Source organism: Anguilla rostrata, chromosome 1, assembly GCF_018555375.3.
Source record: "Anguilla rostrata isolate EN2019 chromosome 1, ASM1855537v3, whole genome shotgun sequence".
Lineage (NCBI taxonomy): Eukaryota > Metazoa > Chordata > Actinopteri > Anguilliformes > Anguillidae > Anguilla > Anguilla rostrata.
In genome coordinates, this window is record NC_057933.1 from 50,054,225 (window position 1) to 50,067,115 (window position 12,891).

The 12,891-nt window shown below is 53.2% G+C and overlaps 1 protein-coding gene across 4 annotated transcripts in view; it reads left to right on the forward strand.

The window, feature by feature from the left end:
• The window catches only part of LOC135257716 (intermembrane lipid transfer protein VPS13B-like), a 302,540-nt gene that overhangs the window by 20,643 nt on the left and 269,006 nt on the right, over positions 1-12,891 (forward strand). For all 4 annotated transcript variants that reach the window (XM_064340776.1, XM_064340785.1, XM_064340767.1 and 1 more), the window contains one exon: positions 5,955-6,078. In XM_064340776.1, coding sequence (XP_064196846.1) covers positions 5,955-6,078 — 124 coding nt within the window. The remainder of the gene's footprint in view (positions 1-5,954; positions 6,079-12,891) is intronic.

Sequence of the window (12,891 nt, forward strand, 5' to 3'; positions counted from 1 at the left end):
TGCCCGCTCCTCTGCGCGAGCCAGCTGCGGCTCCGCGTCCGCTGCGCCGGGGCCGTGGGGCCGACGCGGCGTGAAACGCAGGCGGGGGGGGGGGGCCTTTTTCGGCCGATCGGGGAGGAGAAAGCGAGAGCCGCGTCTTTAATCACACGCTAATGGCTTTCTGCATTTGTTACAGTTTCATTAAAAAACCATTAGCGGCTCATTTTTAGCGCGGGTGATTGATGCGGGGGGGGCGGGGGGGGGGGGCGTTTGGAGCGAGCCGCGATCCGTCTCTGCATTCCGCGGGAGGGGCGTCGGGGGGGAGGGGGGAAGGGGGCGCTTTAAGTTTCAGGAGGTGGTGCTGTGCCAACGCTCACCATATCCTGCCATCCCTCTTTCAGCCCTAATTTTCCCCAGTGCCAGCTGCAGCCCAGACCCCGGGGACTGGTGTCATCCTGGGGAAAGAGTAATGGTCTCCTTGAGTGCTTTTAGTGGGGGAGAGCGATGAAACGGGAGAAATCACTACAAATGAGTCTGCCTCTCCGTAGTGGACATAGGGAGACGGAACTTTGTGTAAGAAGCTGGTTTCTCCTCAATAGTATAGATAGGGAGATGGGACTTTGTGTGTGAAGGTGGTTTCTCCTCTCTGTGGTGGAGATAGGGAGATGGGACCTTGTGTAAGAAGCTGGTTTCTCCTCTCTGTGGTGGAGATAGGGTGATGGGACCTTGTGTAAGAAGCTGGTTTCTCCTCTCTGTGGTGGAGATAGGGAGATGGGACCTTGTGTAAGAAGCTGGTTTCTCCTCTCTGTGGTGGAGATAGGGAGATGGGACTTTGTGTAAGAAAGTGGTTTCTCCTTTCTGTAGTTGGGATACAGACTTCATGGGTCATGGGACTTGAAGTTCATTCTGGTGAGGGATTAGCTCAGTGCACCAGGGCTGTGGAAGCGCACCTTAGTAACAGCCCACGGCTGCAGTTCCCGGTTGACTGTGTGAATCTGTGTGGCCCGGTACCTTGTTCACCAGAGCTGGGCCTCCGCCCTTCCTCCTCTCCCTCCCTCACCTCAGCCGTCTTCTGGTGCTTGATTGCCTGCTCACACAGTGTGGTGCCTGGTGTCTGGAGCCCCAGGGGAGAGCGGCCCTCCTGATTGGCCGGGCCCTCCCTGGGGGGGGGGGGGGGGCGGGGGGCGGCACTCGGCGTGGAGGACAAGGCCTGGCCGTGTCAGGCCGGAGGGGAGTCTGTTTGAGTCGGGGAGATAAGGAGGGATCGGGTTCCTCTCGTTTATTTTCTCACTCCGGTCTGCCGCCCTCCCCTGACCAGCCCTTCTCTCGAGGCCCGGTGCTTTGAAGTCAGCGTGAGTTCACAGAATGACGGATAAAAAAAGAAAACAACTCGCAAAAGTCCTTATCCTTCCAGCGCACTAACGAACCCAAACTAACGGTGCAGATCTCGCACATCATTAAGCCATTTGCATTCCCCCTTCTGTAAACCTGCCCGCCTGTTTATGGAACTGGAAAGGGCCAATTGCATACCAAAAAAATTAGAAATGCGTTGGCAATATAAGAAGCTTAATTTGAATCGCATTTCTTTTTTTATGAATGCATCCAGAGCAAACAACAAGTGTAAATATTCTGCAGATTTGTTTAGTTTGGGGTAAATTGATGTTGAAATGAGTGTGTTCGGCGCTGGGTTTGTAACATACCAGATCGGTGAGGCAGGTTTACTGAACATTTTGAATGTTTTTCACTCAGTTCTTCTCTCTGTTATAGTTTGGTTGAAGTACTTTCTTCCATCCTTGCGAAGAAATGAAAGTAATATTTGTATGTAATGTGTAATATTTGAAATATGAAGAAGGCCATTAAAATGCAGTAGACACAGGTGAATTCCAGGGGTGTCTGAAGGGCCTGGTGGGGAGTCAGTGTAGTGTGAGTCTGTGTCTCTTCTGTTGCTGAAGGGAGGTGAAGTAGAGTTGCAGAGATCTGACAGGGCCACCATGTCTGACTGACTGAGTGAGTGAGTCAGTGAGTCAGTCAGTCAGTGTATATAATATGGTTATGGTGTGTGTGTGTGTGTGTGGAGTGCTATATGTGTATACATGTGTATGTATATGTTTCTGGTGTTTTAAGTATATGCATGTTTGTGCATATGGTGTGTGTGTGGTGTGATATGTATATATATATGTGTGTGTGTGTGTGTGTGCGGTGTGATATGTATATAAGTGTGTGTGTGTGTGTGTGGTGTGATATGTATATATACGTGTGTGTGTGTGTGTGTGTGCGGTGTGATATGTATATATACGTGTGTGTGTGTGTGCGGTGTGATATGTATATATACGTGTGTGTGTGTGTGTCGGTGTGATATGTATATATACGTGTGTGTGTGTGCGGTGTGATATGTATATATACGTGTGTGTGTGTGTGCGGTGTGATATGTATATATACGTGTGTGTGTGTGTGTGTCGGTGTGATATGTATATATACGGTGTGTGTGTGTGCGGTGTGATATGTATATATACATGTGTGTGTGTGTGTGGTGTGATATGTATATATACGTGTGTGTGTGTGTGCGGTGTGATATGTATATATACGTGTGTGTGTGTGCGGTGTGATATGTATATATACGTGTGTGTGTGTGCGGTGTGATATGTATATATACGTGTGTGTGTGTGCAGTGTGATATGTATATATATGTGTGTGTGTGTGGTGTGATATGTATATATACGTGTGTGCGGTGTGATATGTATATATACGTGTGTGTGTGTGTGCGGTGTGATATGTATATATACGTGTGTGTGTGTGTGTGGTGTGATATGTATATATACGTGTGTGTGTGTGTGTGCGGTGTGATATGTATATATACGTGTGTGTGTGTGTGTGGTGTGATATGTATATATACGTGTGTGTGTGTGTGTGGTGTGATATGTATATATATGTGTGTGTGTGTGTGTGCGGTGTGATATGTATATATACATGTGTGTGTGTGCGTGCGGTGTGATATGTATATATACGTGTGTGTGTGTGTGTGGTGTGATATGTATATATACATGTGTGTGTGTGCGTGCGGTGTGATATGTATATATACGTGTGTGTGTGTGTGCGGTGTGATATGTATATATACATGTGTGTGTGTGTGTGCGGTGTGATATGTATATATATGTGTGTGTGTGTGTGTGTGTGTGTGTGTGGTGTGATATGTATATATACGTGTGTGTGTGTGTGCGGTGTGATATGTGTATATACGTGTGTGTGCGGTGTGATATGTATATATATGTGTGTGTGTGTGTGCGGTGTGATATGTATATATACGTGTGTGTGTGTGTGCGGTGTGATATGTATATATACGTGTGTGTGTGTGTGCGGTGTGATATGTATATATACGTGTGTGTGTGTGTGTGCGGTGTGATATGTATATATACGTGTGTGTGTGTGTGCGGTGTGATATGTATATACTGTGTGTGTGTGTGTGTGTGTGTCGGTGTGATATGTATATATACGTGTGTGTGTGTGTGCGGTGTGATATGTATATATACGTGTGTGTGTGTGTGGTGTGATATGTATATATACGTGTGTGTGTGTGTGTGTGCGGTGTGATATGTATATATGTGTGTGTGTGTGTGTGCGGTGTGATATGTATATACGTGTGTGTGTGTGTGCGGTGTGATATGTATATATACGTGTGTGTGTGTGTGGTGTGATATGTATATATACGTGTGTGCAGTGTGATATGTATATATATGTGTGTGTGTGTGGTGTGATATGTATATATACGTGTGTGCGGTGTGATATGTATATATACGTGTGTGTGGGGTCGCTCCCCGTCTTCCTGTGCTCTAACTCTCGATGGGTGCCCACTTAGGCTCAGAGTAGGGGGTCCCCCCCGCCTGTCACTCAGACGGCCGGTCTGCAGGGCCGCTGGTGGGGCTGGGAGAGCGGGCGGAACCCGGCCTTCTCTCCGCGCCGTCATCTTTCTGCAACAGCTGAGCTGACATGCCCCCAGGCCCCCCCTCGCCCCCCCGCGCCCCGTCCCGCCGTGGCATCGGCGGGATCGTCTTACTCGGGAGCAGCTGAGGCGGCCTGCATTCGTCTGAGGGCTTCCCCCAAAAATCCATTTCTCAGCCCTGCTCCCTTCTGACGGGCACACAGAGTGCCACAGTGCGCCTCCCAGAAAGCAGCCGCTGGAACCGGAAGGGCTAAGCTGGCGAGTTCATGGCTGGGTACGGCTAATGGGACATCGCTTGCTCCGTAAACCCCATTTAACCCCCCGTAAAACACTGTGTGCCCAGACCCCAAAAGAAAAATGAAATATCGTTTTATTCCTCACCCAAACACCAGAGATGGCGCTTTTTGAAGCTACGGAAAATGACCGAGTGCGAGCAATCAGCGGCGATCTGGTTTCTGTTATTGCCAGTTTCCATCATTTCAGCCTGATGAGTTCTTTATTATTCCCTGTCCTTTTGTTTACCGACTCCCAGCGCTTTGCAATGGAAAAGCGGGCCGTGTGGTGTTTGTGTCGGGGCCCGGCTTCGTGCTTCGCGTAAGCGTTTCTCCCCCCCGCGCTTCGACCGCTGTGGCGTTTTCACCCCGTTTACTTTACCCGGCCCGGCAAATCGCGACTTCGCGAGCGGCCTTCTCCGAATTATGCGAAGCGTGTTTAAAATGTAATCTTCGTTAGCGAAAGCGGAGCTGGTTACGTCGCGTCAAGCGGAGGGGGGGGGGGGGGGGGCGCCCAGATGTGATTCATTTTGACACCTTCGCTGTTTACATTACTCGGGATAACTGTGACTTTGGAGACCCCGCGATTTCTATCCGCCGCTAAATGCTAACCAGATGTGCTCCGGCTCGGCGTTGACCGTCTGCACATGCCTGGTTCGACTGTGAAAAGGTTACTCTGCTTTATGAACTCTAATCAGTGCCATACCGGAGGTGAACGCCGCTGTGCGCCAAGGAGCCCGCCGTGGGCTTTTTTCCCTCCTTTTTTTTGGGTGCTGGATTACCGGTTGGTATTTCTTTTGACTTTTATTGGGGGCTAATTTCCTTGTTGAATCTGTGGTGTTGAAGCAGGAAGAGGAACCGATATTGCCCGGTATTTGTTTCTGGTTCACCCAGTTGATTGTGGGCATAGTAGTAGTACCTCTTTATTTATACGTGCTTCAGTTTGAATAAAACAAATTGGCACAATAGTCCTTTCATCAGCCGAAATGGAACTTTCTGGAATCTTCGTTATGAAGGAAGAGACAGCTCTTTGGAGCTGGCTGTAAATGTGATGTGCGGTATGTCTTTATTTCTCTGGCCGGGGTTCAGCGTGAGTTCCTTTTACGTTTTCCTTTGCAGATACACATATTTATTTGGACAGTGCTCGTTTGCGCTCCTGGTTAAATTCGGCGCTCTGCGGCGCTGCAGTAGCTCCCAGTCCAGACAGCTCGAGCCCCAAACCCAGCGGTCATGAGTCCGGCGCCCCCCGCAGGTCGTCAGCGTTGCCCCCCTCCCCCCTCCCCCCCCGGTTCCTGATTGTTTTTGTTGCGCCTTATCTCCCGGGCAGCCGAGCACTTTCCTGCGGCGCGCTCCTCGCGGCTAGGCTAATAAATAACTCCAGCCCGCCTTCCATTTGTTTACGGTGGGGGCTCGCCGCGGAGGAGCTGCTCCTCTTCCCCTCGTGCGCTGCATTCCTGCTCCCTGTGACGCCCCTGCACCCGAGCAGAGGGCCGCGGCGGCTGGGCCTCCTCCACACAGCGCTTTTCTGTTTGAATGGGTTTCGTCCCAGGGCTCCGTTTATTCGCGGAGCTGTGGAAATGATTGTAAAACAGAGTGGGAAGAGGGGCAGCATGATGCTTGTGTCAGGTAACCCCCCCCCCCACCCTTCCTCAGACCTGAGTGCCCCCTCTGCCTCCTCTTCTCTTTTTGTCCACCCCTGAGTGCCTCCACTGCCCCCTCTGCTCTGTACTGCGCCCCCTCACATTCACCGGCCTTTCCCTTCGCAGGACGACCATGAGAGCTGCGGGTCCAGCTCCACCAGCCGCAGCGCCTCGGAGAGCGTGTCCAAGGCCCTGGCCAAGCCGCGCCGCGTCCAGCAGGCGGCCCCCATCGACCCCGACCTGCCCCCAGGTGAGTGGCGGCTCAGGGGGAGGCCCCGGCGGCCGGCGGGAGAGGGGGGCTGGACGGGCGATTGATCAGCGGCGGGCAGCCCTTATCAGCGAGGCCTCTGTGGGCGGGGCTCCCAGACCGGCCCGCCTCCCCCTGCCGTGCGTCACAATGGGCCCGTTGTTTTCACTTGGGCTGGAGACCCCGCCCCCCTCAGTCTGCAGCTTCAGGCTGCATTTATGTAGATACAGGGCCTGCACTTGTTTATACATGCATATGTATAGATCCCTGAGAGTGGGTATAAGTGGAAAGTTATACAAATGGCACTTGCTGTTTATGAAAGTGTTCCTCACTAGAATGGAGGTATTTTTTTGTTCACATGTTCACAAGGTGAAAGTCAGCCACATAACCAGTTAGTATAATTTAACGTGTTGGAAATAATATTATTTATAATGAAAGCAATAATAATGATGACTATTACTTACTATTAATTATTTATCTTAGTGTTATTAATAATTCCAGTTTATAGCAGTAATAAATTAATAACATTATTAATAACAAGAATAAAAATCTATTACTTTTGTCATAAGAATACAGATATTGCCATATGTGGATAAATCTTGGTTGCTAATCACAGTACATTTTAATCAGAAACTTTCTGAAACAATTATGGATTTTCTTTTTTACGTTACAGTGAGATTTTTTTTGACCGGGTAGGCTGTGTCGGGTAAAGTTATAAAAGCTGGTGTGAAACCCAGCCGAGCCCACAGACCAGACCTTTGGACGCACGCGGGTCCAATGTGCGGGCAATCCCACAATGCCCCTGCTTTAAAGGGCCCGTGCCGTGTATGCCTCCTGAGAGCACCGCTGCCTGAGCACCGCGGCCTGAGCACCGCTGCCTGAGCACCACGGCCTGTGGCTGTGCTCGCTGGTAGCGCTCGTGTCCAGCTGCTGCCGGCGCAGGGGCAGGGCCTGGGCTCACACAGCAGCACAGTGGCTGGCCTGGGGCAGGGCCTGGGCTCACACAGCAGCACAGTGGCTGGCCTGGGGCAGGGCCTGGGCTCACACAGCAGCACAGTGGCTAGCCTGGGGCAGGGCCTGGGCTCACACAGCAGCACAGTGGCTGGCCTGGGGCAGGGCCTGGGCTCACACAGCAGCACAGTGGCTGGCCTGGGGCGGGGCCTGGGCTCACACAGCAGCACAGTGGCTGGCCTGGGGCGGGGCCTGGGCTCACACAGCAGCACAGTGGCTGGCCTGGGGCAGGGCCTGGGCTCACACAGCAGCACAGTGGCTGGCCTGGGGCAGGGCCTGGGCTCACACAGCAGCACAGTGGCTGGCCTGGGCGGGGCCTGGGCTCACACAGCAGCACAGTGGCTGGCCTGGGGCGGGGCCTGGGCTCACACAGCAGCACAGTGGCTGGCCTGGGGCAGGGCCTGGGCTCACACAGCAGCACAGTGGCTGGCCTGGGGCAGGGCCTGGGCTCACACAGCAGCACAGTGGCTGGCCTGCGGCAGGGCCTGGGCTCACACAGCAGCACAGTGGCTAGCCTGGGGCAGGGCCTGGGCTCACACAGCAGCACAGTGGCTGGCCTGGGGCAGGGCCTGGGCTCACACAGCAGCACAGTGGCTGGCCTGGGGCGGGGCCTGGGCTCACACAGCAGCACAGTGGCTGGCCTGGGGCGGGGCCTGGGCTCACACAGCAGCACAGTGGCTGGCCTGGGGCAGGGCCTGGGCTCACACAGCAGCACAGTGGCTGGCCTGGGGCAGGGCCTGGGCTCACACAGCAGCACAGTGGCTGGCCTGGGGCAGGGCCTGGGCTCACACAGCAGCACAGTGGCTGGCCTGGGGCAGGGCCTGGGCTCACACAGCAGCACAGTGGCTGCCTGGGGCAGGGCCTGGGCTCACACAGCAGCACAGTGGCTGGCCTGGGGCAGGGCCTGGGCTCACACAGCAGCACAGTGGCTGGCCTGGGGCAGGGCCTGGGCTCACACAGCAGCACAGTGGCTGGCCTGGGGCGGGGCCTGGGCTCACACAGCAGCACAGTGGCTGGCCTGGGGCGGGGCCTGGGCTCACACAGCAGCACAGTGGCTGGCCTGGGGCGGGCCTGGGCTCACACAGCAGCACAGTGGCTGGCCTGGGGCGGGCCTGGGCTCACACAGCAGCACAGTGGCTGGCCTGGGGCGGGGCCTGGGCTCACACAGCAGCACAGTGGCTGGCCTGGGGCGGGCCTGGGCTCACACAGCAGCACAGTGGCTGGCCTGGGGCAGGGCCTGGGCTCACACAGCAGCACAGTGGCTGGCCTGCGGCAGGGCCTGGGCTCACACAGCAGCACAGTGGCTGCCTGGGCAGGGCCTGGGCTCACACAGCAGCACAGTGGCTGGCCTGGGGCAGGGCCTGGGCTCACACAGCAGCACAGTGGCTGGCCTGGGGCAGGGCCTGGGCTCACACAGCAGCACAGTGGCTGGCCTGGGGCGGGGCCTGGGCTCACACAGCAGCACAGTGGCTGGCCTGGGGCGGGCCTGGGCTCACACAGCAGCACAGTGGCTGGCCTGGGGCAGGGCCTGGGCTCACACAGCAGCACAGTGGCTGGCCTGGGGCGGGCCTGGGCTCACACAGCAGCACAGTGGCTGGCCTGGGGCGGGGCCTGGGCTCACACAGCAGCACAGTGGCTGGCCTGGGGCGGGGCCTGGGCTCACACAGCAGCACAGTGGCTGGCCTGGGGCGGGGCCTGGGCTCACACAGCAGCACAGTGGCTGGCCTGGGGCAGGGCCTGGGCTCACACAGCAGCACAGTGGCTGGCCTGGGGCGGGCCTGGGCTCACACAGCAGCACAGTGGCTGGCCTGGGGCGGGGCCTGGGCTCACACAGCAGCACAGTGGCTGGCCTGGGGCGGGCCTGGGCTCACACAGCAGCACAGTGGCTGGCCTGGGGCGGGGCCTGGGCTCACACAGCAGCACAGTGGCTGGCCTGGGGCGGGGCCTGGGCTCACACAGCAGCACAGTGGCTGGCCTGGGGCGGGGCCTGGGCTCACACAGCAGCACAGTGGCTGGCCTGGGGCGGGGCCTGGGCTCACACAGCAGCACAGTGGCTGGCCTGGGGCGGGGCCTGGGCTCACACAGCAGCACAGTGGCTGGCCTGGGGCGGGGCCTGGGCTCACACAGCAGCACAGTGGCTGGCCTGGGGCGGGCCTGGGCTCACACAGCAGCACAGTGGCTGGCCTGGGGCAGGGCCTGGGCTCACACAGCAGCACAGTGGCTGGCCTGGGGCAGGGCCTGGGCTCACACAGCAGCACAGTGGCTGGCCTGGGGCAGGGCCTGGGCTCACACAGCCAGGCTGCCTGGGCGGGCCTGGCTACACGACACAGTGGCTGGCCTGGGCAGGGCCTGGGCTCACACAGCAGCACAGTGGCTGGCCTGGGGCAGGGCCTGGGCTCACACAGCAGCACAGTGGCTGGCCTGGGGCAGGGCCTGGGCTCACACAGCAGCACAGTGGCTGGCCTGGGGCAGGGCCTGGGCTCACACAGCAGCACAGTGGCTGGCCTGGGGCAGGGCCTGGGCTCACACAGCAGCACAGTGGCTGGCCTGGGGCAGGGCCTGGGCTCACACAGCAGCACAGTGGCTGGCCTGGGGCAGGGCCTGGGCTCACACAGCAGCACAGTGGCTGGCCTGGGGCGGGGCCTGGGTTCACACAGCAGCACAGTGGCTGGCCTGGGGCGGGGCCTGGGCTCACACAGCAGCACAGTGGCTGGCCTGGGGCGGGGCCTGGGCTCACACAGCAGCACAGTGGCTGGCCTGGGGCAGGGCCTGGGCTCACACAGCAGCACAGTGGCTGGCCTGTCGCAGGGTCTGTCCCAGGTCAGATAGCCCCGGTCCACACGCGGCTACTGCAGCTCTGTAGGTGAACTCGAGGTTAATTCCTTAAGTGGCCCTCTGATATCTGGAGGACAGTCTTTGGATAACAGTCTCATCTTGCCAACACAGGCTAGATAAACACACACGAAACTGAGAGAATGGATTTTTCTGGAATTTTGGGGACTAATGTCCCAATATCTGCACAATGTCTTTTGTTTTTGCAAAAAAATTAGTCTTACATTTTTTCTTTAAAACCTGCACAATGTCCTTACAGTTTCTTTTCCCTAAAACAACATGCAAATAAAAAAAAATGAATTCAAAGTTTTGGATTCAGCACATTGCAACTGGATGCCTTGAAGTCCCCATCCAGCAACTTTATTTATTTTAAATTATTCCTGACCATCTACAAAGTAATTGTTTGAAGGTTATTACAATGAAAAATGTCTTTATATTTTAGATAACTAATTTTCCTTTTCCTGTCTCTTCACTCATAAAGAGCAGGCTATATCAGTCGCATATATTATTATTCATCAGGTCACTGCTTGATTGGCTGAAAGCTCACTTGATTGTCTGTAAGTATGCAGCTGATGACAGACCAACCAATGCAGACCCTCACAGGATTATGCTATCGTCTTTTTCACTGCAGTGCTGGCCAGCTCATTGCAAGCAATGCCACGCTGTAGGGGCTTGCATGTCATGTATTCCTAATTAATTTTATTAGTGTACATACTAGTAAGTGAGCAGGCAGACTTGATTGGCTGAAACCATACTGGATAAATCCTGGCATAGTTCTGTCCAGTTTGTGCTTTGACGTCAAGCTAGTTGTGTGATAACCAAGCTTGCTAAACAGTCTAAGGTCTACAGCACTGACGGGTACTCTCTGTAGAGAGATGCAATTTATTAGTGAACTTTATTTGGTAAGGAACTGCTTGCTGTGTTTGAACTTTAGTCCATTGCACTGTTATTAGCATATGTCATTGTTATTAGTTAGCTTGCATCAGCTATAACAACCTATTTTAAAACTGTGTTTTTAATTCATCTATCAAGCTAGTTATGACAATACGATGGTGAAATAAAGCCAAGACCACTACTACTATAACATTCTCTGGCCTGAGACTAAACAAAAACAATAATGCGTGGGAATTTGCTTTACATTGTGTGCCTTATATTCTTATCTTTCGCCTGCATTGGATTTCCTTGATACCAGCACTGACTGAAAAATATTTCTGGGATGTACATTCCCATAATAATTTATGGATGTTGAACTCAACTCATCCAACACCTCAGCACAAAGAAAGATCATGTAACTATTCTTGTAGCCATTCAACATAAATGAATAGGGAAAACACAGACGCTTACAGGCTGGACGTTAGGAGATGGCTCTGGAGTAGGTGAAACTGCGGCCAGTGAAGCTGCCTTCTGATTGGGTAAGGTCGCTCCACCATCGGGATGAGGACAGAGAAGGGCTGGGCTGGGGCTGTGAGGAGCAGCTGCTGAGAGCTTGAAGTGAGGGGACTGCCGTCTGGAAAGAGGAAGCTGTTAGCAGAGGTCCGCTTGGAGTGCCTGGTGTGATCACTGTCTGCAGATTGGCCAGGGCAGTACCGTTCACAGCTTGGTATGCCAGTGTGAGAGATGGAGTTAATAGCAGCCACTGGAAGCTCGTGAAGGGTGTTCTGTGATATGTGTGCATTTAGGCTAGTTGTATACCGGGCAGCAGTATTCTGGACCGGAATGACTGAAAAGACTCAACTACGACTGAGACAAAGCATGGCAAATTCTACAAGGGCCCGCCAGCAATTACAAAGCAATTTTGCTGTTAGCTCTACCATGCTGGTCACATTTAGGCTCCCTTCCTGTGGCACAGAGAGCAAATTTAGTTCATATGATACGGCTTGCTCGTTAAACAAAAGGCTGTTCCACCGAACCGTTTCACCTTGGGCTATCCTGAAAGTGATTAAGTTCCCAGTTGCTTATGGTGACTTTTGGCCACTGGAGTTTGCTAACAATTGCAGTTATTCTTAACATACGCGCCATTGTCACATGTATATAGAAAATGAAATGCATGCCATTCCCCTGCCCCCCACCCCTTACTGACATTGCGTTGGTGAAATCACTGATTTGCCTTTGTTAGGTGTCCACTTCCCAGAATGGTTTGCGTCTGGCTCACCAAAGTTCATTTGGGTTGATGAGTTGCTGTATTTGGACTGCTTTCTGTTTTTTGTCTTCTTATTTTGGCCCACCATCACCCATTCTTTGGAAGGCCTCTTTATTATTATGTTCAAATGAACTAATTAATTTAATGGTGCCAACAATATTTTCCATTCACAAGAAATCTTTCTTTCTTGTGTCCCAGTACTGCCCCCTTCCAGATATGACTACTCCCCTCAGTGCCATTGCATATATGCATTTATCATTTTTTTGGTAACCTCCCAATACCTCCCCCCCCCCAACACTGAACTTATCATGCACTTAATGTAGTCCCTGCCCCAAAGGAGATGAGAAGCTTACATTTTTGGAATTTATAGGAGCTGAGATAAGATCCATTTTAAATTTGGCGCATCTAAAATCTCTTGGGCGGCAGTGTAGTATAATGTGTAAGGCCCTGGTCTTGGAACCTTAAAGTCACAGATCTGATTGCCAGGTAGGACACTGTCGTTGTGCCCTTGAGCAAGGTACTTAACCTGCATTGCTTTTGTATGTATCCATCTGTATAAATGGATGCAGTGGAAATATAAAAACGTTGTGCTGGATAAGAGTGTTTGCTAAATGCCTGTAGTGTAATGTCTTGGAGTAGAAAAGCAGGTTAGATGAAAAATGATTTTTTTTTTAAACCATAAAAAGGATGCAATATAAAAGAAATTAGCTCAACTTTTTGAAAAACATTAGTCTTTGAACAATGTGCGCAACAAACAAGAAGGACCAGTTCATGATGACAGAAACTTCCTAGAAGAATGTGTGATGCTATTAACTCAGTCACAACACAAATCC